The 24359-nt window shown below is 36.6% G+C and overlaps 1 protein-coding gene across 6 annotated transcripts in view; it reads left to right on the forward strand.

The window, feature by feature from the left end:
• The window catches only part of piezo2b (piezo-type mechanosensitive ion channel component 2b), a 125174-nt gene that overhangs the window by 65002 nt on the left and 35813 nt on the right, over positions 1-24359 (forward strand). For all 6 annotated transcript variants that reach the window (XM_088014584.1, XM_088014580.1, XM_088014583.1 and 3 more), the window contains 15 exons: positions 772-889; positions 2269-2453; positions 4307-4537; positions 4958-5078; positions 6218-6411; positions 7571-7719; positions 9430-9603; positions 14556-14830; positions 17501-17661; positions 19241-19411; positions 20149-20274; positions 21456-21656; positions 21728-21932; positions 22737-22838; positions 24355-24359. The exon at positions 24355-24359 is cut by the window's right edge and continues 161 nt beyond it. In XM_088014584.1, the coding sequence (XP_087870710.1) occupies positions 772-889; positions 2269-2453; positions 4307-4537; positions 4958-5078; positions 6218-6411; positions 7571-7719; positions 9430-9603; positions 14556-14830; positions 17501-17661; positions 19241-19411; positions 20149-20274; positions 21456-21656; positions 21728-21932; positions 22737-22838; positions 24355-24359 (2418 nt within the window). The remainder of the gene's footprint in view (positions 1-771; positions 890-2268; positions 2454-4306; positions 4538-4957; positions 5079-6217; positions 6412-7570; positions 7720-9429; positions 9604-14555; positions 14831-17500; positions 17662-19240; positions 19412-20148; positions 20275-21455; positions 21657-21727; positions 21933-22736; positions 22839-24354) is intronic.

Genomic DNA, 24359 nt, shown 5'->3' on the forward strand with positions numbered 1-24359 from the left:
AAATATTAAATAATTTACTTAAAACTACTGAAACAAAAACAATTACTATATTTAAAAATGAGTACAATTCTGGTTCATCTGTAGCCAATTCTTAAGCCTTGAATGGAATATTTTAATGTGAATTATGATCTTACAATCAGACGGTAATGAGAAGTAGTTGCAGGATGATGTTGCTGCATGTTTTGTAATGACTGGTTGTGTGAAAACAATATTCACGTGTGATTTTAATTCGTTTTGTTTTTAATTGAAACATCAAAATTGGGTTTTTTCGACATTAGTGGATTATGAACAAATGTTTTGCACACATTCATAATGGAGACATAGCTACTGTCAAAATACTGTCGGTGTCAACACTTTAGGAAAACGTACTGTAGCATGTATAAATTCATCTGTTGCATGTTTGCAGCTGTAGTTCCCTCATTTTTTAGAGCAAAGAAAGGGAGAAAATATTCCCCAGATGAATAAGTCCTTTAGCAGGTTTCTAAGGAACTTGAATCTGAAATGCAGTGTGAAAAGTAGCAAAAAACTTTCCATTACCCTGCAAAGACATTGCACAGTAACAAACTATTAACTGGAATGACCAGAAATTGTAATAAATCTGCTACTAATGGAAAAACGGAGTAATAAGGCACCTGTCTAATTAATTCAAAATTATCTCACACAGTTGCTCTGTTTTGCCTTTGCAAGGCTGAGTGTTTCACAGTAGCATAATCCCTTATCGTCTGTGTTTTCTTAGTGAGATTGATTTTAGTTTCTGACTCTGATCCTCAGGTTGTTCCCACCCAAAACGGGACGTCTTTTGACTTCGTCACCATTGAAAACGGACCGGCGTCTCTGGACTTGTACTCAACCCCCCAGTATAAACTGGACAAGCTCAGTGACGGAACAGGTGAGCCAAGAACCAGAAGAAATCCTGGAAAACTAATTAAAATTTAGATTTATTCCGCATGGACTGAATGTCAGAAAGGTGTCTAGATTAAATTGCTTCTAATTTATTTATATTTAGCATTTAAACAGCTTTCATTTTTAATATTTGTTTCTCACCATAAAAAAAGATGAAAGTGGAGAAGAAACTGCTCAGAAGCGGCGCAAAAACAAGTTGGAAATGGCAACAAAAAAAAAAAAAATAGTAATTGAAAAGCCTCCAGAATGCCTGAAGAACAAATACCTGAGTTATTGTTGGAGTTTTTAAAGTTTATTTACTGCTGAGGTGAGGCATTGTGCCGGATGGTAGAAACAGGATCAATGAGCTGATCTTAAATAACTCAGTCTTCACTTTTATGAGCTCATAACGGAAAAGAGGAAAACTAAAAACGACCTTTCCTTTCTTTGACTTCCCTTTCTTTAGCTTGTCTTAGCTTAGAATAGCTTTGTTTACATTATTTGTTTGTGTAATTTTAGCTTAGCTCAGCTAATCTTATTTTCAGTTTAGCGTCACTGGGTATATTTTAGTTTTATTTAGTGTAGCTTAGCTCGCCATACTTTAGCTTTGCTTATCTTTTCCTCGCTTCTTTATTTTCAATCTCTGGCTACATTAGCTCAACTTAGCTAATTGTACTTTAGCTTATCTTCTCTTTTTCTAGCATTTTGATCTTTTCTTAACTTGCCTTACATTTTCTAATCTTATATTAGCTTAAATTAGCTAATTTTATCTTAGCTTATTTTATCTACTTGTCGATTACCTTAGCAAATTTTTCACTTTACATTATTTGAGGTTTACTGAGGTATCTCCCCTTAGCTTGTTGTGTGTTAGCATACTTTGTCTGACCTTCCTTTATATAAGACAAAAGGCCTATAACATAAGCTAATAAAAGCTGATATTAGGTTTTGTTAGCTTTTATTAGCTTAGTTTATCTTGTCTTTCGTACTGTAACCTAGCGTAGTCTCACTTTAGCCTCTTTTACTTTATCTTATTTTAGTTTATGTTAACCTTCAGTTGTTTATATTAGTTTAACTTAATTTAACTTAATTCCCCTTTAGCGTTGACTGTTTTAGTTTATCTTCTTATTTTTATTCATAAAGATTCATTCTCTCTCCACACCAGAATGGGTATTTTTCAAAAGTGATTTTTTTTTCTCTGTATGCAACAGTCAGAGGAAAATAATGTTGTTGTTTTTTTTATTTTAAAAACACAGATTAAAACATTAAAACAAACTGCTTTCCAATTTTTCTAATCTTTCAATCATGTAGACTGGATATCTGGAGATTCTTTTTTAAAAACAATAACACTTTGTACATGCTCGCTTGATTTTATTGCCATCCAAACAGAGAAAAAAGATGAGTCTGTGTATGAAGTGAGTTTGCCTCCTGAGGATTCAGCACTGAAGGAATCAGAAGAAGAAGAAGAAGAAGAAGAAGAGAATGACATTAAGAAAAAAGGAGTCGGTGCGATGGTGAAAGTTTTCCATTTCATCATGAAACAGAGCTACATCTGTGCTCTAATAGCCATGATGGTGAGTGAAGCAAATGCCAGGTGGAGTAACATTTAAAAGGAACATGATCTATTTGTTTGAGTTCTATTTTTTTCCATAAAGGGAAACATGGTAAATTTCATCCTTAGTTTACTACTAAAACAGACAGCTCAGTAGAAAGCCTTAGTGCCTTATTTTTAAAGGCAACCTATTGAGCAAAATTCACATTTTGCACATTTTTATACATGTATTTCGGTCTCAACGCTTAAAAAAAAACAACTAGATGTTTTCTGCCTATAACTTAATGTTCCTCGGTGTCTGGAAAATGAACCATTTCAAAAAACCTCCAGAATGTAACCTCACAAATGAACTGCCCGTTACCTAGCAACCCCAGAAGCCCCGCCTGTTACTTAGCAACCAAGCAGAGCTCCGTGGCCAGCAGCAGCTACTTTAGATTTAAAGGCTGTGTCCGAATTCAGGGTCTGCATCCTTCGAAGGACGGATTTGTAGGCCGATTACGTCATAGCGTTGCGACAAGGCCTGTCCGAATTCAAAGACTCCTTCAAATGCATCCTTCAAATGCGTCCTTCTTTTCCCCAGATTTGAAGGATGGGTCCGGTGTATCCTTCACGGCCCACGATATCCCATAATTCATTGCGGGTTCCAACTGGGCGTTCAGGCAGAGCGTCAATGGCGGTGAATAGCGACAAATTATTTAGCTATATAACACTTTAAATGACACAACGTGATTTGGTACAACGTTTTTAGGCGAGAATGTAAGTGTGTAAATCTCAAATATCTGCTCGGTTCATCAATACATCACCTAATTGCAATATTGCTCTGACATTTTCGGACCTGTCTGCTACCGCTGCTTTAACAGCCAGCGCTCCAGGTTCGGTACACCGAGAGAAAACGCCTAACTCCTGGCACATTGTTATAAAAACTCCCGCTAGCTTTCCCCAATGAGTGGGAGTGAAACACCGATATTATTCAGACAGGTCTGGTTGAAAATGTTTGGTTTACAAAGTATTTCAAAGCAGAGGCACATTGGTTTGATTGATTAATTAAAGTTAAGCCTTCAAACATAATAGGTTTATTTAACCGTAAAGTCCTATCTGCAATGTGGAGAGTATTATATTTGTAAATGAATAATTTGTATTCCTTGTAGAAAAGTGCAGTACACATTTGAACATTTTAGAATCAAACTAAGAGATTTCCTTTTTACTATGGAACATCCTTTACTATAAAAGTTGAAGAATAATATAGAAATCAGTAATACATGACTGAAAAACAAACTTCGGCTCCGTTGTTTTTTCTCCTCTCTGCTTCGCGCTGTCACCGTTGCTTGGCAACATGAGTTACGCTGAGCTGGGGGCGGGGACAGTTGGTGAAGCTACACCTGTCCGAATCCACACATATTTTTCTTCCGGTCTTAGTTTATTCCCGGCTTTCGAAGGACCCGTCCTACGTAGACCAGTCCTTCGAAGGATGCAGACCCTAAATTCGGACACAGCCAAAGTGTCAAGACACCCTAAAATAAACAGCTCATTCTGAAAGGAGCAGACTGAAATCTCATTATCTAGAAATAATTTTGTGCAAAAAATTGTAATGAACATGTTTAGTATAGACCATAAATCCATCCTAACCTGTTCAAGGAAGCTTTAGGTAAATTGTCTTAGTGTTATACTTTTATACTGTTTTCACACTGGACATTTAACCAGCTCATATTATGTACTTAATTAGAGTGGATCCTGTCATAATGGCCATGTTTAGTTGTCAGACACTGGAAGATAAACATGAAAATGGGAGCGTAACATTTTAGGACAATAAAGTAAGGTGGAATGTGCTGTGTTAATGCTGGTATTATTAAAATATGAGCACCGCATCGTCTGCAGGCGTGGAGCATCACCTATGTGAGCTGGCTGACCTTCGTCTTCCTCATGTGGTCGTGCGTCCTGTGGATGGTGCGGGACCGGCGGCGGTACGCCATGCTGTCGTCCCCCTTCATGGTGGCCTACGGCAACCTGGTGATCGTCCTGCAGTACATCTGGAGCTTTGAGAACATGACGCCGGTCGCAGGATTCTTTGTCTCGAAGAAGAACCCGTTCCACTCGCTTTCATCCAAGGTTTGGAAGCTGAAATTATTCTGTTTTTATTCTGTTTTTATTAAATTGTAAAACAAGCCAGAGCGGTGTAATAAACTTCAGAGAGTGGGTTGGAATATCTCTGAGGATTTAAAGATTTCCCCTTTGTGGTCTTTCTGTGCGTGTGTGTTTATCCTTCAGGTGTTAGAAAGTGCAATAATATTTCATAATAACTACAACTGAATTTTACTATAAGCCATCTGACAGCCAGAACATCTGCTTTGAAGTTTACACACTCGGTTCTAATTTATGGCTTAGGCTGAACAGCTCTGTGTGGCTTTGGGCCAACAATAACTGGCTCTGAGTCGCCTCATGTAAACCGCAGTTAATTCATCACTTCGTAGGCTCTTCTTCTTCTTCTTGTTCTTCTTCTTCTCTGAATGTCACCGTTTTGTTGTCTAGATGTTGTGTCTGTTGACGTTCTGGTTGCTGCTGAGACAAACGCTGACAGAGCGACAGGAGAAGCTAAAAGAAGACAGCGCAGGTCTTTCAGACGTATTTGTGGACGAACAGAAGAAAAAGGGTAAGAATTACACTAATCCTAATTTGGTTTATATTAGTCAGTTCTTCCAGGATGTTGATTTTTGTTTTATTGTTGCAGCTTAAAAGTACAACTTTTGCAGCAACTTTAAAAAAAAAAGTAAAATTTTTCCACGCTATATTTTTGCCTTAATGTAGTCTTTAAAAAAGTTTAAATTACTGCACATATCCTCCCCAGAATAGACAGGATTTTAACATAGTTCATATTTAACTTTTAAGTGAAAACAACATCATTTGTTATCTTCTTTAAATAGTAATCTTAATACAAATAACATCATGTCCAGGGAAATTATGCAAAATAAGAATTAATTTTGTTCAACCAAGTTAACATGAATTGTGTACAGATTATAAGGAAATCATACAGAATATCCCAAAATAGTTTAGCAAAAAAATAAATAAAAAATGGGCAAACGACTAATCGAATTAATTGTGATTAATTATCAAAATAATTGTCAACTAATTAAATAATCAATTGTTAACTGGACCACACAGTTAATTTGTTACATCTTAATTTGCTGAAAGAACATCAAATTAAGACTTAATTAAGCCAAAACCGTACAAAAAAATAAACATTTTGCATTTAAAGTAAAAGAAAAGAACGTATTTGTCTGTAAATATGTTACACCCAGAACTCAAGCAGCATTTTAAGCTTCACTGAGTTCAAATTCTGTAAAAAAAAAAAAAAAAAAAAAATCTGAAATTAGAAGTGGGTCAAAATTCAGCCAATCTTGCAGTGATTGGTCAGAAAGGAAAAATACAGGAACGTTGCGGTGATTGGTCAGATTTGTGGAACGGTTGTAATGATTGGTGAAAATGATCAAAGTTTGTGAATGATGAGTAAATTATTGATAGTTGACTTCCTGGAGGGATTTTTAGTGACCTCCAGCTTAAGATGGTTTGTTCAATTGGCTAAAGCATCTTTAATTTGGTTTGAAAATGTTAAAATAAGTAAATGTTATCATAATTGCCTATCTGCTCAACTGTATCTGCAAAAATAATTGAAAACCAAAGAAATAAAACAATCACCACCTCTGTTTTGTCTTAAATATGTGGCTTCTTGCAGATAAATGCAAGATGTTTTTAATGAACTCTTCCTGGTGTTTCTGCTGTTTGCTCTTGTAGAGGAGGAGGAACCAGAGGAGGGAGGAGAGCAGGACCTCATGCAGGTTCTGGGCGGCCTGGTGATGAGCGTTCTGGTCAAATACTGGATCTACATCTGTGGCGGGATGTTTTTCATCGTCAGCTTCGAAGGAACCATCGTCATGTACAAGATCATCTACATGATGATGCTGCTCTCCTGTGTCGCGCTCTACCAGGTATCCACACCAGTGCCTGGCTAAATTTCCTCTTATAAAACATGCTAAATCAGTCCTTATTATAAGCAAATGCACAATTAAAGTGTTATTTTGAAAGACACAATTACACTTATTATGTCTTGAGGGGGACATAAATGAATAAGTAAAAAATATTTTGGTTAAGGTTTGTCTGGTATAAAACTTCTGTCAGATTTAAAATTCAAACAGAACATGGTCATCTTCTGTTTGAAGCAATAATTAATGGTTTGTTCTCTGAAGGTTTTTACAGACCTACAGATCTAAAGTCAGATGTACAGTGCGTAAACGGGACCTATTATGCACTTTTTGGGTATTACATATTTCAATACTTCCTTTTGGGTCTTAACTGACTCTAAAAACAGCTCAAGTTCTTACAAAACCCAACCAGACAATAAGTTCATGTTTTTTGGTGTCTTGATAATGAGCTGTTCCAAAAACCTCCCGATTGTTGAGTCAGAATCAACAGGCCTTCACTGTTACCTAGCAACCCCAGCCCAGCCCAGTGCAGTTCCAGCACTTTTATTCAGCTGCACAATGGCTGCTGGAAAAGATATGTCTTTTGTTGTTGACTCACTATTCAGAAACCACTTTCTGGGTTCTTGTTGGTTGTGCAGGAGGCTCTACTTCTGCTTTTTAAAGATGTACGGTTGTGTAATTTTGCATCTGTTTGCAGCCATTTTCACATGTGGGTGTAAACGTTGAGTTGGTGGGCGTGGCCAGCAGCAGCTTATTTGGATTTATAGTGACGAGAGGCTTTAAAACAACGCAGAATAGGCAGAACTAAACAGAAAATCTCATGGTGTAAGAATGATTTTGTCAAATATGTAATGAAGATGTTTTGTGTAGACTGTAGACAAGTTCAGGGAAACATAAGAGGTCATCTTTAAGCAAAGATTGAGTCTATTAGTGACACTGAGTGGCATTTAGTTAATGTTTTATCTCTCAAAAGACAAACAGATGTATGTTTCTATGAAACTGATGTATCATATCTGTGAAAGTCTCCATGAAATAAACTTGTAACATCTGTAGGATACGAAGGTCCTATTTAAATTGAATCTCTTTTAGTTTCAGAATCCTGACATCTTGTGCTTCATTTTAATTTAAAACCCAGTGACAATCCAATGGCTGCTGTTTGCTCCAGGTTCACTACGAGTGGTGGAGAAGGATCCTGAAGTACTTCTGGATGACTGTAGTGATGTACACCATGCTGGTCCTCACCATCGTCTACACCTTCCAGTTTGATGGATCCGACAGCTTCTGGAAATCAGCGCTGAATGTGACAGACGACAAGTGAGTAACGACTGATAGCAGGACGCCGACTCATCTCAGGTTTCATGCCCAGCTGGATCTGAGCAAACAGCTTCGTCATCAAACCATTGATTTACCTGAAACGCCCTGGATTCTTTATCAATGTTTTCCACATGTGAACTGCTACTATTCAGGAAGAAGTTAATGTGAAAAAAACATGCATTTCACATGTGGGAACATTAGATTAATTTCTCATTTCAACAGGACCACGTCTGTGTCTCTTTAAAAAAGCAGGCATAAAAACGTGTCGTATAGGTTCTACAGATTTCACATTACATTTTGTGAAACACATGGAAGAATCTCATTTGAAAAATATTCCCACATGTGGAAAATATCTACATTATTTCACTTGTTGAAATGACGTAGAGTAGTAAAATGTGAAACACAAGAAGAGCTTCTGCACGTAAAAGGATTTTCAATGTATGTTTCACATTTGAAAATGTTATGATCTAGTACTAACATGTGAAATATTATGTTGTAATGTGGGAAAATAGTTCACATGTGTAGGGTTTTATATGTGAACTGTTTTCACATGTTGAGATGACAGACAGTACCAAAATGTGAAACACATGAGAAAAGTTTTGCACATAAAAGGATTTAATCTAATCTAATTATAACATGTGAAGCACCTGGGAAAATATTTGACATGTTGAACAGTTTCCCATATATTTCACATATGGAGTTGTGGAAACACATAAAAGAAAACCTTGCACATGTGAAATCATTTCCATCTGGGGTTCACATGTGGAAATTATATCATGTTTTAAAGTGGGAAAACAGTTCACCTGTGTAGCATTTCACATGTGAGCTGTTTTTACATGTTTAGATAGCATACAGTTCCACCAAATGTGAAACACATGAGAAAAGATTTTTCACAGAAAAGGATTTGAAGTTTGTTTCACATTTGGAAATTTTTAGCATCTAATAGCAACATAAAAAGTGGGATAACTTTTGACATATGGAGCAGTTTCCCTCATGTTTCACATGTAGAAATAATGTGGTGTAGTTCCAACCCTTCCTTGCACATGTGAAATCATTTACAGCTTCACATGTGGAAAATACATATTAGTGTTAACATGTGGGAAAACAGTTCACATTTGTAGAGTTTCACATGTTGAAATTCCGTAGAGTAGGGTTTTGCATATAAGAGGATTTTCAGAGTATGTTTCACATTTGGAAATTTTTTATTATTTAATAGTAACATGTGAAGCACGTGGGAAAACATTTGACTTATGGAGCGGTTTCACATGTAAAAGTAATGTGACATAAAACACAAAGGAAAACCTTGCACATGTGAAATCTTATCCAGCACACACACAGCACATGTGGAAAGTATATTATGTTGTCACATGTGGAAAATGCATTTCAACACATGGAAACATGTTGAAATTTTATAGAGTAGTTTCTGCACATGGAAGGATCGTCACTGTTTCAGTGTTCACATTTATATAATTTAATATTAACATGTGAAACACATGGTAAAACATTTAGAAACATTCATTTAACTTCTAAAATTTGTGGATTTGTGTTTTTCCAATGTTTTTGTTTTACTCTAAAAATGTTTGATGTAGTTTGGTAGCATAATTTCATAGCTCCTTGCATTTAAGCGATGAGAAAATTTAAATTAAAACAGTTTTACTTTATGTGTAACTCCAGGACTCCTCTTGTTTTGTTATTTTAAATCTGTTGCAGGTTGAAGGACTTGGGTCTGGAGCGGTTTTCAGTTTCCATGCTGTTCACTCGGATCTTTATTCCCACTTCCTTCCTGCTGGTGTGTATCCTCCACCTGCACTATTTCCACGAACCCTTCCTGCAGCTCACCGACCTGCAGGCCGTGATAGCCAAAGAAGAAAGCACCATCTACAGGTGAGGCTAGATTCACATTTATTTTTAAGGAACAGCGTAATTTTTTATTTATTTTGTAAAATTTCACAGGGATTGCTTGTAAAGTTATAAAGTCTTGGAAGATTTTGTGGTGACCTTCACATAGACCTAAAGATGAACTGTCAATATGCCATTGTTAGCGAAAATTTATAAATCTTTTAAGATTTTGAAGCTCTAATTTACAAAAAAGCTTCCTATGTAATCATTTTTACATAGTAATCTAACGATTCCTATGTAATCATTAAACGTAATCATTAATTTATTATTTTTGTGTATCATTCTGATGATTCATTGGGAAAAAAAATTTCCACATTCAGCTAATTTTTCAATTTTCGATTTAATCATGTATAATAGCAAATTAGAAATAAATTAAAAGATGTAAAAAGCAAATAATTAAATTCCTTTTTTAAATAATAATAAAAAATGTATTGCATAAAATGCCGTAAGGATGCATCTGCAGCTAAGAAAGTAGTGTCTGCTAATTGGTTTATTATTGTTTGGATTAATCCATGGATAGCAAATTTTATTTATTTTTTTTTACAGAATTTGAACCAGGTGAAGCTAAAAATGCTACAGGCAGAGTTCTGGATAGAACATGCTTACAGACAAAGAAGGTTTCTTTTTATTTTAAATGCAACATTTTAATGTTTTTTGTACAGCTTTGTCTTAATTGCTGCTCTGATTGCGTTGTTCTTTCAGTAAATGGCCTTTCTCCGCAGCAGCAGAGACAGTTTGGATGAAGGATGCAGTTAAATTAAAAGTTAGCTTGCAGTGCTAATAGTAGTTAGCATAAAGTTAGTAAATCCCATTGGTGTTCCCACTTGTAACTGGGACATGATTAAAAATAATAGGTAACTTTAGAAGTAAAGTAAATGGAAAACAACAATTTTCCCCATTTTCCAGAATTTTCTGTGGAAAATGGGGAAAAGCCAAAACATCTTTTTGGCTGTTAGTCCTTATAACAACCAATTTGTTTGTATTTAGCTCGCAGATAATTAATAACCAAAATGTCTTTCAGTAGCACCAGGGGCATCAAGGGCATTTGTCCGATAACTTGATAATAATCAGGAAATAAAGGCCCAAGAAGACAAACTTTGCTTGATTTGTGTCAGTTTTATTCATTTATTCAAAGATGAAATGATTCTAAGATGCATCAATACTGAACTCACGAATTGTAAAATTATATTTTAGGAAAACATATTTTTGGTTATTTTTAAATATTTGAAAACCAAGTAGAATTAAATATTTATATATTTTTTTCCTATTTGGTCGTTCTCTGAATAACTTTAAAATCTTGATGCTGGGACCAAAAATGCTGGTTTTATAATAAATATAACAGTTAGTTAGACATACGGATGAAGCCACTTTCTTCAGATCTTCTCCAGTAAACCCAGTGCGCTCACCAGTTTGAGCGTTTGGTTTCCTTCTTGTTTCGCCGCTCCTGGCCTGTGACCCGCTGCCGTGCTTTCTCTGCCGCCCTTCTCTCACAGCCACATTAAAGTCAGAGAGCGTGTCGATTTGATCATAAATAGGTGGGTATCTGCTCGCTTCCTCTCTGCTCCCCGCCTTCAGCTCCCAGCGTCTCCGGATGTGTCCTTCCCTTCCCCAAACCTTTCCTCTTTCCTTGTTTTTGGACTCTACCGTTGCTGCACAGTAATCACTTCCCCCTGGATTTGAGATGTTTCACGTCACACGACTGGTTTTCCTTTTCAGGTGTTTTAATTTTTGCCTTTTGCTTGTAGCCCTAAAACGTTCTTAAGACATAAATTCCTCCAACTCAGGGGTGTCAAACTCATTTCCTGAGCCTGTTGTGCCAGAATGTTTTGATAAAACCATAAACTGTTGAAGTATTAATGAATAACCGCATCTGCATTCAATTGTTACTTAAGATTAAATAATAATTCAATATTATTTAATCAATCTCTTCACACTAATCAGTCCCTCCAGGATCTTGTGATTGTTTTGGGAATTTTTTTTATTTTTTGCAATGAAAATCAGTGATTTAGAAATATTTCCAAAACATTTTTGCAATATTTGAGCTTATGTAAATGTGTTTTTTTTATTGTTACTTGCCACATCAATCATGGATTACACTGCAAAAACACAAAATCCTACCAGGTATTTTTGTCTAGTCTTTAGTACACATGAAATTAGACACAAGTAACTTTTCAGCATAAAATAGCAGCTTTTTAAAGTAAATAATTCCTTAATATTAATAAAAAATAATCAACTGGAAGATTATTTAAATCATAATAACACATTTCTCTTATGTTAAAAGTGAAATAATTTGCCAGTAGGAAATTTTTTAAATCAATATGAAGGAATTGTTGACTTAAAAACCTCATATTTCTTGCTGAAAAGTTACTTGTAAGTTTGTTTCATCTAATTTCTAGTGCAAACCAAGATATTTGCACTAGAAACTGCACTAAAATACTTGGTAAACTTGATGGTGTGCCTGAGGCAGCAGACTAGTAGAAGTAAGAAATACTGTTATTTCCACCTGCAGGGTGGAGTTGGTATCACTTAAATCCAATGTTTTTGACCATCTTTAGCAAAACTTTCCAATAAATTCATATTCATGGATTAGCATTAAAAAGTTTGGGGTTTTGTTAATTTCATGTGAATTTTCGCGATTTTGAAATCCCGAAATCTGGAGGGACTGATTCATGTAATTAGGCAGTATGCAGATAAAAACTGTTTTCATAAAACGATATGAAATCACTGAACTGTTGAAGGTTGTGTTTATTATTTATGCGACCCTTTTGGGCCTCACAAGAAGCTCCGGCGGGCCAGATTTGGCCCCCCGGCCTTGAGTTTGACACATGATTTAACAGAAGTATTTTTTTCAGCATGTTTGGATCTGTGAGAACGTCGTCTTTCTCCTCAGCACCTTCCCAACGATCCACCACCCTTCTGTCCTCCCGACCTTTTTAAAATCTGCTTTTTAAAATCTGTGTGGGTCTCTGAGTGATTTTCAGGTCTGACCTCCGACTCGTCGTTAATATTCACATCTGTGTAACTTTATTGTCCTGAGCAGCATCAAAGAAAAAATTCCTTCTCAACAGAGCAAGTAAGTGTTGACTGCTGGATGGCAGAATGCTTGCCTTGATATGCGGCCGGTTCCCGAAAGCCAAACCCGAACTTTGACAGCGCTCCATTGCCTGAGGAGACTTTGAACGGCGCTCCTGCCTCCCTTCAGCTGCTATTTAACTGCTGCAAGAAGAGCGTGATGGAATACCATCTGTAAAGAATGCAGAGGGAATGTGCACTGCTTTATGATAACAATGCCTGATGAAACACTGCGCAGGCAGCAGGCTGAGGAATCCCGATTTAACTTCTGCATCAATGTGAATGAGTTGGTGTCGTTTTAATATACGTATGAGGACTTTGTTTCTTTAAATTAGCTCATCAGAAAACGACTTCACAGAGTTTCATTCATGGAAATTATTTCTACATGTCTGCTGCGTTTTCCACCTCCACAGCTTTAGAGCTGCAGCTTCTTTTTACTGACAATAAAAGCAAACTCCTAACGAGCTGTTGATGCTTGATAAGCTTTCCCCCCCAAAAACTTAATAGGATGTGTCCCTGAAATAAGTATCTCAGCTTTTTCTTTCTAGTGTGAAACACTTAAAGGCAAAGAGTTCGGCAGCCCTGCAATTAACTGTTTTTGACGATTAATCGATTGTTCTGACGATTAATTGATTAATCGATTTTTTAAAAATCAGCAGATTTTTTTGTTGAAGCCTTTTTATACAATACTAGAAATTCATTGAAATTAGCAAATAAATAATTCAAAAAAATAAATATTTTATTGCCTAAAATGGCATTTTTAGTGAACAGTAGGATGCACCTGCAGCTCAGAAAAATACTTTCAATATTGTGAAAAGTTAATCCGGTTTTGCTTGACTTAACATTCAACCGGTGTATTGATCTGATGATTAGTTTTAGGATTAACTGATTAATAAATGGATAACAAAAGGTGCTTAATGAGTGATTTGCTGAAGCAGGTGAAGCTAAAACTGCAACACGACAAGTTATCAATGAAACATATTTTCAGACAGTGGCATTTTTTAAGATCTTAAATGCAAAATGTATTGCTTTTTTGACTGTGTTCTCCAGCTAATGATTAATCGATTACTTAATTAATTGACTATTATTTAAAGAATTTATTAATCGCAATTAATTGTTTGAAAGCTGATGTGTAATTTAAATAATTGTGCCCATTTACAATCACTGCTTCTTTTTGTTTCTACAAGACATTTATGTGGTAAAATGAAGCTGCAGATGTTTCTTTAGGTCCAGCTGAGACTCAGAATGGACGGAAACGCACCAGTTTGTGAAAAGTAATTCAAAGAACAGACAAAAAGTGACTTTATAGTGCATTCAAGAGGCTTCTTATCACTTTTTCTTGACTAAAAAGTGATATTTAGATAAGAGCAGTAACCCAAATTCATCAGCTAATGAGAATGATCAGCAGGTTATGAACTGCATGATGGTCACTAGTTCTGTTTTTTGGTTAAAACAAGTTAGTTCTTTATTTATTGAAGTTACTCACAGTGGGTAGAGAGTCCAGAAATTTTACTCAAACAAGAGCAGTGATGCCTCATAGTTAGGTTACTCAAGTAAAAGTAAAAAGTACAGAGTAGTAAAAAGAAGTTACACAAGTAAATATAACTGATTAAATGTAACTAGTTACTACTCAACTCTGCTGGTGTCATAATATCCCCTTTACTGAATAAATCCAGCTGATTACCTTTTTGTGACTATAAATTGGTGATTAAATTAACAAACGACAAGTCTACATTCGTAGTACGAACTTTGAGCGCTGAAAGCAGAGATTCCCAGAGGTCCTCATAAGTGTGTTAAAGCAGACATGTGCAGACTGATATTTGCACATATGTCCAGGCGACTAAATGTTGTTTTCGTGCCTTCAGACTGGCGGAGCCCGCGGCGAGCCTGGAGGACCTCACCATGCTCAGCGCCAGCTCGGTGGAGGCGGCGCTGCCCAGGGAGGAGCTGGAGGCGGAGGAGCGTAGCTGGGGCTCGGGAAACGACAAGGAGCAGGCGCTCGTTCTGGTGGCCGACACCGACGCCAAGATGAGCGACGAGAAACCCAAGAGCTTCTCCGACCAGCGCCAGTCCAGCACGGAGGAGAGCCAGCGCTGCAGCGCCGCCACGGAGCCGGAGCCGAGCACGGAGCAGAGCTCAGGTACGCAGCGCCAAGGCGGCGCTCTCCGAACAAAAGAAACATTATATTAGTTAGTTCACCAAACAAAACAAACCGGAGAAGTTCAGAATTTAAACTAAATAACTAATTAAATAAAAGCTTGAGACTTTTACCTTAAAGGTGACCTGCTCTGCTTCTTTGTAGCAGGTTGGTTCAAAGAAACGTCTGTGGTCTATAAAAACATGTTCGTTACATTTTCTGCACAAAATCGTTCCTAGATAATGAGATTTTTGTTGTACAGTTCTGCCTGTTTAGAGCTGTTTTAGGGCGTCTTGTCACTTTAAATCCAAGTAAGTTGCTGCTGGAACTCAACATTTGCACTCACACGTGAAAATAGCTGAAAACAGATGCACAATTACACAGCAGTACATCTTGGAAAAATGAAAGTGGAGCCTCCTGTACGACCAGCAAGATACAACAAGTTGTTTCTGAATGGTAAGTCAACAAAAGAACACTTTTCAGCAGCCATTGTGCAGCCATAAAATCAGCTGACCAAATGTGCTGGAGGTCAGCTTTGGTTGCTAGGTAACAGCGCAGAGACTCAACAATCGGAAAGACTTTTAAACGGCTCATTTTCACAACACCAAATGCCTCTTTTAGAAGAAGTTGAAACCCAAATGGAAGAAAAAAAACATTCAAAATTAGACTTTTGCATAATAGGTCCCAGGACCAACATTTTGACTTATGAATGTTCTAAAAATTAAACAAAATGCACCCTTTATGAATGTTTTATAGTGGCCTAGTCAAAGTCAGACCTAAATCGGAGTCAGATGCTGTGGCTTGACCTTGAACAAGCTCTTTATTCTCTAAAACCCTTGAATGAGGCTTTAATTAAAACAAAATTTGCATAAAGGAGTCCAGAACTGTGTAGTAACTCGTTACATTTAGTTGAGTAAATTTACTTTTAGGAGTATTTTTACTACACTATACTTTTTACTCTTACTTTAGTCATTTTATTATGAAGTATTTCTACTTTTACTTGAGTAAAATTTCTGGATTTTTCTACGCACTGAATGAAAAACAAACATGTTTTAACCAAAAATCCACCAGACTCAAACTCACACCTGCAGTTTTTTTTTTTTTTAAGTTTTATAAGTTTTTTATTGAAAGAAACTGATTTGGAAAAAATGCTTTTTCCTGATTTTGTTCATTTTGTTTCTTATAAGATTTATCATCATTTTGGTCTTTAAAACACCAAAATTTCCACTTAACATTGTATTTTGGTCCATCTCATTCTGTAATTTTTAAATATTAATTTATTGATCATTTGATCAGTTACTCAGTACTTGAGTAGACTTTTTACCAAATACTTTATTACTCTTGATTAATTTCCTGGACGACTACTTTTTACTTGAATTTGAGTAAAAATATGTTGAAGTAGTGCTACTCTTACATGAGTATAACTTGTGGGTATTCTGTCCACCTCAAACAATCCAATTTTACCAACAAAATATCTTAAAGTTGTATGGATTGATGAAAACACAACATCTGTACTTTGTCTGCACTGTGCATCATGGAGAATCCAGTGTTTACATGTGTTTTTTATTTGGTAGCAGTTTCATTCAGCTTTATGTGTGCAGACCCGTTCCTGTGAGTATTTAGCCCGTGGCGTACGTACAGTTTGTTAAAGCTCAGCTTCACCAGCTGGTCGTTAATCAACGCAGCCCAAGTGGTAAAAATCGGGTTGCCTTACAGATTTTTGCATTCGGTGGATTTATTTCTCGCTTTACTTTCTGGCGCGGCGCGTAGCTCACTTTCTCATCTACTTCGGCTTCAGTAAGTCAAGCTGGTTTTAAATTAAAATGCAGTTTATGCACACAGAAAATAAAATAGGTAATAAAACAAAGCTCCGCGGGACCTCTCGGTTTATAATGAGCTGTCGCTGCTATATCCGTTCTTATCCAAACAACAAGGCCTCTGTTAAAAACGCTCTGAGTTGGACATTTTATATCCTTTATGAGAATATAAAACTGGGTATTACAGTACCTCCTATTTCTCAGATCGTTAAACGTAAAGTTTGGAATCTGAACCCATTTTTGAGCATGTTTAAGTCACTGACTAAACTTGGAGATTATTATTTAAAGCTTAAACTTAAAAAACAAATTAAATCCCATTATTTGACCAGCTTGTTGCTGTAATTATTTATGTATCCAACCCAACTTGATGGTAAACATTGATAAGGAAACTGTAAAGCCAAGAGAACAAGAGCTATAGAAGAGCAAACAACTTAAATTTAAAATTTAGAGTACTTTCCTTTTCTGTTTTCTGCCAGTGGAGCTAGATTAAGATTTTGCTTTTGCAGTGCTGAGTAGATGTGGTCAAGAGAAAAAGAAATACTTGGTTATTTAAAGACAAATATTTTCCATTTTAAGAAGATTCTATGCTCTGTTCTCTCTTTGCCCTAAACAAAAATAAACGTGAGGGGCTAAACTTTCTGGATTTTTACTTTCAGGTAAAGATAATCTGGTCTATATTGTTTTTTAGAACTTCTTCTGTTTTCCACTAATATGAAAAATGAAAATTCCTAGAAATCTTTTAAAAGATCTACATAAACCCTGGTGAAGTATTCTTAAAATTTATCTCTGTCTGTTTGAAAGTGAAGGAAAAAGTGTAGGATAGTTGAAACTTTTACGGAGTTTTTTATTTCTTCAGATCTGAAGAATAAGTGGCACCTGGTGGTGGACCGGCTCTCAGTGCTCTTCCTCAAGTTCCTGGAGTATTTCCACAAACTGCAGCTGTTCATTTGGTGGCTGCTGGAAATCCACATCATCAAGATCGTATCGTGCTACATTGTTACCGTCTGCATCTGGGAGGTAAGGAAGCTTCAGCCGATGCATCATTTATTGGTTTTCTGTCTGAAAATACTAAGAAATACCTGCCAGATTTCAAAAAACATTTATTCAGATTAATCTAAAACTTAATGCTGGAATACGGCACAGTATTGGGGCCACTGTAGATTATATTTCTTATATATATTATGTTATATTTCCATGACGAAAGGCATACATTTATGATAAAAACAAACACAGAAGTTCTGGCTTTTTGTGTCTCAGCTGACTTAATAATCCCTGAAAATTTCTGAGTTTTCTTTCTTACAAATTTCTGACTTGTGTCAGAGAATAATTTAGCTTAATATTGTAGGTTTTTGCTTCCAGTCTTGAATATTTGACATTTTTTCTCACAAATTAAGCATTTTCTTGTAAACATGTTAAATGAAACTCTACATTTTTAGTACAGTTTAGTTTACTAAAAAATTTACAAAATGTGGAGAAACTTATAACTCCATGTTTTTTTTCTTATACTCCGTCATAGTCCAGCGTTTTCAGTGCCTTACAGAAACATTCATGCTCCTTAAACTTTTTTACTTTATGTTAAAACAACAAACTTTAATAAGTTTCTGTCGGCATTTAATGTGATTGAAAAAAGTGGACTGTGGACTTGTTTTGAGTCCCATTAACTGTAGTGGTTCGTTCACACCAACCATGTTTAGTTCGCTTTAATCCAACTCTAATTTGAAAGTTTGTTTCATTTGGTGGAGGTGCGATGTGCAATCAGACTCTAATACGGACCAGAAGGTGAACTCTGCTCTCCCTAAAAATCTGTCTCGGTCCGGTTGAAGTGAATTCTGGCTCAGTTTGAATGCATATGTGAACTCCAAGTGGACCGGAAACTGCTCCAAAAGCAGGAAGTGGACTATAGTGCAGGGCATTCTGGGTAAATACAACCAAAACAAAAGTGAGTCTAGCTCGAGCAGAAGAAATGCTTTTTATGAAGTACAAAAGAGAAATCCTACAAACGCTAAAATCTGATGTTAATTCATTTTTGTTTCCATTTCATGAAGAAGGAAGTTGCGCTCATGCCTTCTTCTGAGGTTTCTGTGTCGTTAACTTCAGTGGTTCTTGGTGCAGCGCCCCCAGAGGCGAGAAGGGGAACAGGTTTTTCAATTATTGTGAGAAGTGTGAAAGTGATCCAAACCAGCTGAAAATCTAACAAACTTTAGTCTCCGTTGAACCAAGTCTCGTTGAACCAACATCCTAAGCAGAGTTAGATTATCAAACAACATGCAGACATCTCAAAGAGATCCATCATCTCCTGCTAGAACCTATTAAATATGGATAAAAGTACTAAATGTGTTCAGCAGAATGACACTAAAAGGAACAGTAATACATTTTAGACCTGTTTTTTCTTGTCATCATGCTGGAAATTACACATGGAGATAATATCAATAATATGAAATTAATTTGAAAAATCTTTTTTTTTACTTCTTAGATTTGTTGTCTTTAACATTCTGCAAAAAGAACATAAATAAAGAAGCATTTCTGTGTCGTTCTGAGTGGAAAAAGACGTAATGTGACCATTTTCATGTCCACATCGCCTGCATTGTCTCTGCAGGTGTCTTTGCTCAACTATGTGTTCCTGGCGTCGTGGGCCTTCGCGCTGCCCTACAGCCAGTACCGACCCCTTGCCTCCAGTGTTTGCACTGTCTGGACGTGTGTCATCATCGTGTGTAAAATGTTGTACCAGCTGAAGACTATCGAGCCCGCAAAATACAAATGCACCGTAGTAAATATCACCTTCACCTGTTTTATTGTCACTGCATGGATCAGTTTGTGTCACTAAACTGTTTGTTTGCTCTGAAAGCTTCACTACTGTAAACATTTCATTTTCATCGCATTGAACAAACAGTAAGAGCCAGAAGTTTACATACACTGCTGCAAAAACACACAATCTAAATCAAGTATTTCTGATTTACTGCCTAGTGGAAATATCTTGGTAGAGTTTTATGTTAGTTTTGTCTTATTTCAAGTAACTTTTCAGCAAGATACAGAACCTTGTTTTAAGTCTACAATTTCTTAATATTAATTGAAACAATACTAGTTCCCCTGGCAGATTATTTCACTTACATTATGAAAAAATGTTATTTTATATGTATAAAATGTCTTGTTATAAGTTAAGTAACCTGCCAGTGGAAGTAGTAGCTTTTAAGAAACGATTGACTTAAAACTAGCTCTTCTTTCTGGCTGAGAATTTACTTGTAATTTATTTTACTCTTTATTTCTTGTGCACTAAAATATTTGCAACCAGACAAAAATACTTGGTGACATTTTGTGTTTTTCATTGCATGTGAAGTTAAATCAGGCCAGCAAGCATTACCAAAATTATATATATTTGCTAAGTACCACAATAATGTGAACCTCTAATTTCAGCTGTAAATACTTCATGCTTTTTTACATGTTGGTGTTCATATTTACTTTAGTTTAATTAAAAACATTAAAAACAATTTCTCCTTGTGTGCACAGCCAGATTTCTACTCAGAAAACGCTAAGAAGAGTCTTGAGCAGACGCCACTGTATAACAACACATCTGACCTCGGTAACTGGGTTGGCCTGAGGAAGGATAACGAAGACCTGCTCAGATACCTCAGGGTGAGCAGGAAGTTCTGCTAAATATGTAAAAACACGTTTATATAGAGGATCTGAGGGATCAAATATGCTGTCATCAAAATGCTTGATAAACCAAGAAATGTGCATATAGGTTGAAGATTGTTTACTTTTTTTGTCTTCACATCACACAACACGTTATAGCAATATAGTGAAAGTACAGATACTGAATGTAAAATATAGTGGTGTAAAAACTGAAAGTATCCTTGGATATGTGAGAAATGTACTGAAGTACTTCACTATGTCCAACCACTGCAAACAGATTGTCTTTATCCTTCTGATTTCTAACATTTAAAGGGGCAGTTTTTTGTAAAACTGACTTATTTTTTAATATAATGTTATTCCCTCATCAAAAACGTACTTGAGTGTTGCATGTTTGAGAAATCCTTTAATCTCCATGGCAACCATTCAGCTGTGCAAAACGCCTGGTTGGCTCTAGCTCCGCCTCCGAGATGTAGCTCCTCCCCCACTCATCTCCTTCAGACTAGCCGGCTGCAATCAGCAAACTCCTGGTGAAACTGCGCATCTGCTAAACTCATCATAGTAATGCTCAATGTGTTGCTGGTAAAAACGTTGTTAAAGGGTTAATAGAGGAGCATTGTTGTAATGACTTCCTGAAGGCGGAATTTCAGAATGAGCAGGAGCCTCTTAAAGAGACAGAGGCCCAATTTCAAGGAGTTCAATCAGGAAGCAACATTTCTTTTAAGTCCTACAGCTCTGGAAAAAATTAAGAAGCCACTTAAAATTACCAGTTTCTCTGATTTTACTCTTCATACGTAAACATTGTTCTTTTATTCTATGAACTACTGACAACATGTCTCTGATATTCAAAGCAACAATGAAAATGACCATTTCTCATTTTATTTGCAGAAAATGAGAAGTGGTCAAAATAACGAAAAGATGCAGTTATTTCAGTCCTCAAATAATCTAAAGAAAACAAGTTTGTGTTTATTTAGAAACAACAACACTAATGTTTTAACTCAGGAAAAGCTCAGAAATCAATATTTGGAGGAATAAACACGAGGTTTTCAACAGGGTTCAGTGCAGAGGACTCTCAGTTTTTACAGAGCGGTGTGTATATATACAGAAAAAGCATTTTCATAACAACTGAAGTTAACATAGTTACTTCATTTTTTTCACTAAAAGCTTTAATGTTATTGCTGCAGAACAACCTGTTGATGTTGGCGCTGCTGGCCTTTGAGGTGACCATCTATCGCCACCAGCTGTACTTCAGGCTGAGGAACAAGCTGTCGCCTCCCGCAGCCAGAATCATCTTCCATGATGTCACTCGCCAGCACCTCGACATCGGCATCGTCAGCTTCGTTAAATACTTCGTCAACTACTTCTTCTACAAGTTTGGACTTGAGGTAGAAAATTCAGTGACGTAGTGAATGTGTGTCTCATGGAGAGGTGCTTGACGCCTCCGCTGGTGTCTCAGACGTGCCTGCTGCTGGTGGTGAACGTGATTGGTCAGCGAATGGATTTCTACGCCATGCTCCACGCCTTCGCCCTCATCGCGGTCATGCACCGACGCAGAAGAAAAGCCATCGCTGAGATCTGGTCAAAGTACTGCTTCTTCCTGGCAAGCATGCTCACAGTCCAGTACTTTGTGTGCATCGGGATCCCACCGGCTGCCTGTAAAGGTTTGTGCGCTTGGATAAATCACAAGAGTGAAATTTCTGCCTGGCTTTTATCTAAAATGTTGTCCTGGATTATGTCCAGACTAGACGCAGATATTTTATCCTTAAATTTAAAACTAGTTTTCTTCCTGTTGCCATAAGTTTCCAAAACTGGACTGAGCGTTTTGTGTTTTTTAATCTTATCCTAATGAAGATAGTGTATTTAAAGCTGCAGTATGAAACTTTTATTTTAAAAATTATGTTTTACATATTTATTAAAATTATGACCATGTCGTGACAGCATAATATGAGACAAATAATCTGTGAAAAGATACATTTCCTCCACCTTCTCCATGAGCTTCTACTGCTGTCTGAAGAAATTTACCACAAACAACCAGAGCAAGGAGGCGGGTTTTAGCGCTGTCAATCATCCTCATGTACTCGCTGCCGAATGTGCTAATAGTGGAAAAACAACTTAGCGTCCCAGGAAACTGACAGGCTGTGTTGTGGTGAACCAGCTGTAGCATATTAGAGAAAAAGAGGGAGAATGTGAGCAGTGTGTACACAAGCATGATTGACACCGTCAAGACACTCCTGATTCTAATTGGTTGTTTCTGACTGGGAGCGGTGCATTTCTGCAGATGGCAACAGGACAACAGTGTGAAGACAAAGGAGCTTGATTTTTTTTCTGATTATCTGTATCATATAAAAATAATAATAATAATAATAATATTACATCCTAACTTTAAAAGTTCTTCACAGAACTAACCGTGTTGACATTCCCACACATTTTAAACAGCCATCTCATGGTGAAGTTTCTCTTTCCAGATTATCCCTGGAGGTTTCCAAACTCTACGACCGGCTCCAACGTGATCAAGTGGCTCTATGTCCCAGACTTCCAAATGAAGCCCAATCCATATTTTCTCGTCTGTAAGTGAAGTGAGAAATAAGTTTATAGGGTAAAAATTAGAAACCTCAGAATGAGAATAGCTGTATTGGCTAAGAAAGCAATTGTTAATCATCCTCATGTACTCGCTGCTCAATGGCGGAGAAACAACTTACCATTACAGGAAAACTGTTTATCCACCATCACCAGTGGCTATGCTAACTAGCTGTAGCGTTCGTGGCAGACCATGTTGTGGTGAACCAGCTGTTGGTTGAGGCTTTCAGATAAAAACATTTTAACACATTGTATCAATAAAAAGCTTTCTGATTAAAACAATAAAACATTTTAGAAAGTAGAAGCCTAAAGATGTAAACACAACACTCTTTCTCAAACTGTGGCCCCCTAGTGGTCAGCGAGGTACTGCACGTAAACAACAGTTTATTTGACGTCACGTTAGCTCAAAGTACGACGCTACAGCTAGCTTACCAAAGGACTGTGTTTAAAAATAATAGAGGATAATTGGCTCAACACCGGGTCACTAAAAAGAAAAGCTGAAGACACCGGTGGAAAGTTTCTCAGGCTGAGTGGCAGAACTTTTGTTTTTGAACATTGTTATGATACACAGCACTGCACCCCACGCTGACTAACTGCATCTTTACAGCTAAAATTTAATTATTTATATTGTGCTACCTAGTGTCTGAAAGAAAATGTTTGTTTTTGCCAAGCAACTTCAGTCTATTTTCTTTTATTTGCTTCTAAAACATTATTGGTGCAAACAACACTGGTAGTAAAGAACTTTTTTGATCGGGAAGCTTAGAATCCAAATAACTCAAAACGCCGCGAGTTGTTTGTGGCTTTATTGTCGCCAGTCACATTTACAAAACAGCGCCACCTTCACACAGGAGGAACAGTAGCACTTTATTTGAAGGGGTGTCCATAAGACTGACTGTCATAAACATGAAGGAGTCTTCATGAATGTCATTTGGTAAATAATTACACTTTTAATGAAAAGTTAAAACTTTTGATGGACTTTTAATGCAGGATTTGGTACAATTTTGTATTTAAAGTGTCATTATCTACTGAGTAGTTCAAAGTTGGCAATTTTAATGGACTTTTAATGCAACTTTTCAATAAAAGTTTACTGAATGACACTTCATGACAAAAGCACTAAACATTCATGAAGACTCCTTCATGTTCATAACAGAAGTTATGTCAAGTTTATGCACATCCCTTCACGTAAAGAGTTACTGTATGAACAAAGATAACGAGTTAATAGACTAATTCTTTAGTTTCAGGTTGTATATATTGAGATGCTGTGTTCTAGTTATGTGGTGTGGACTGAATGTTATGTTACTGGACTGAATATGAGTTTAAAAGTTCACAGAAGGAACATTTGAAAACCTAGAAAACGATTTATTTTGAAGATTTCTTAAAAACAGCCTGCTTCGAGGAAAATATAAACATACCAAGGGAAGAAACTGTAACTCTGGAATATACAAGTTGAAATTCAATGAACCCGCACAGGTTTATTCAGATGTTTTCCCTCTGCTGTCCCTGCAGACGAC

This window comes from Poecilia mexicana, unplaced genomic scaffold, assembly GCF_051168715.1.
Source record: "Poecilia mexicana isolate PSO_F unplaced genomic scaffold, ASM5116871v1 scaffold_17, whole genome shotgun sequence".
Taxonomy (NCBI): domain Eukaryota; kingdom Metazoa; phylum Chordata; class Actinopteri; order Cyprinodontiformes; family Poeciliidae; genus Poecilia; species Poecilia mexicana.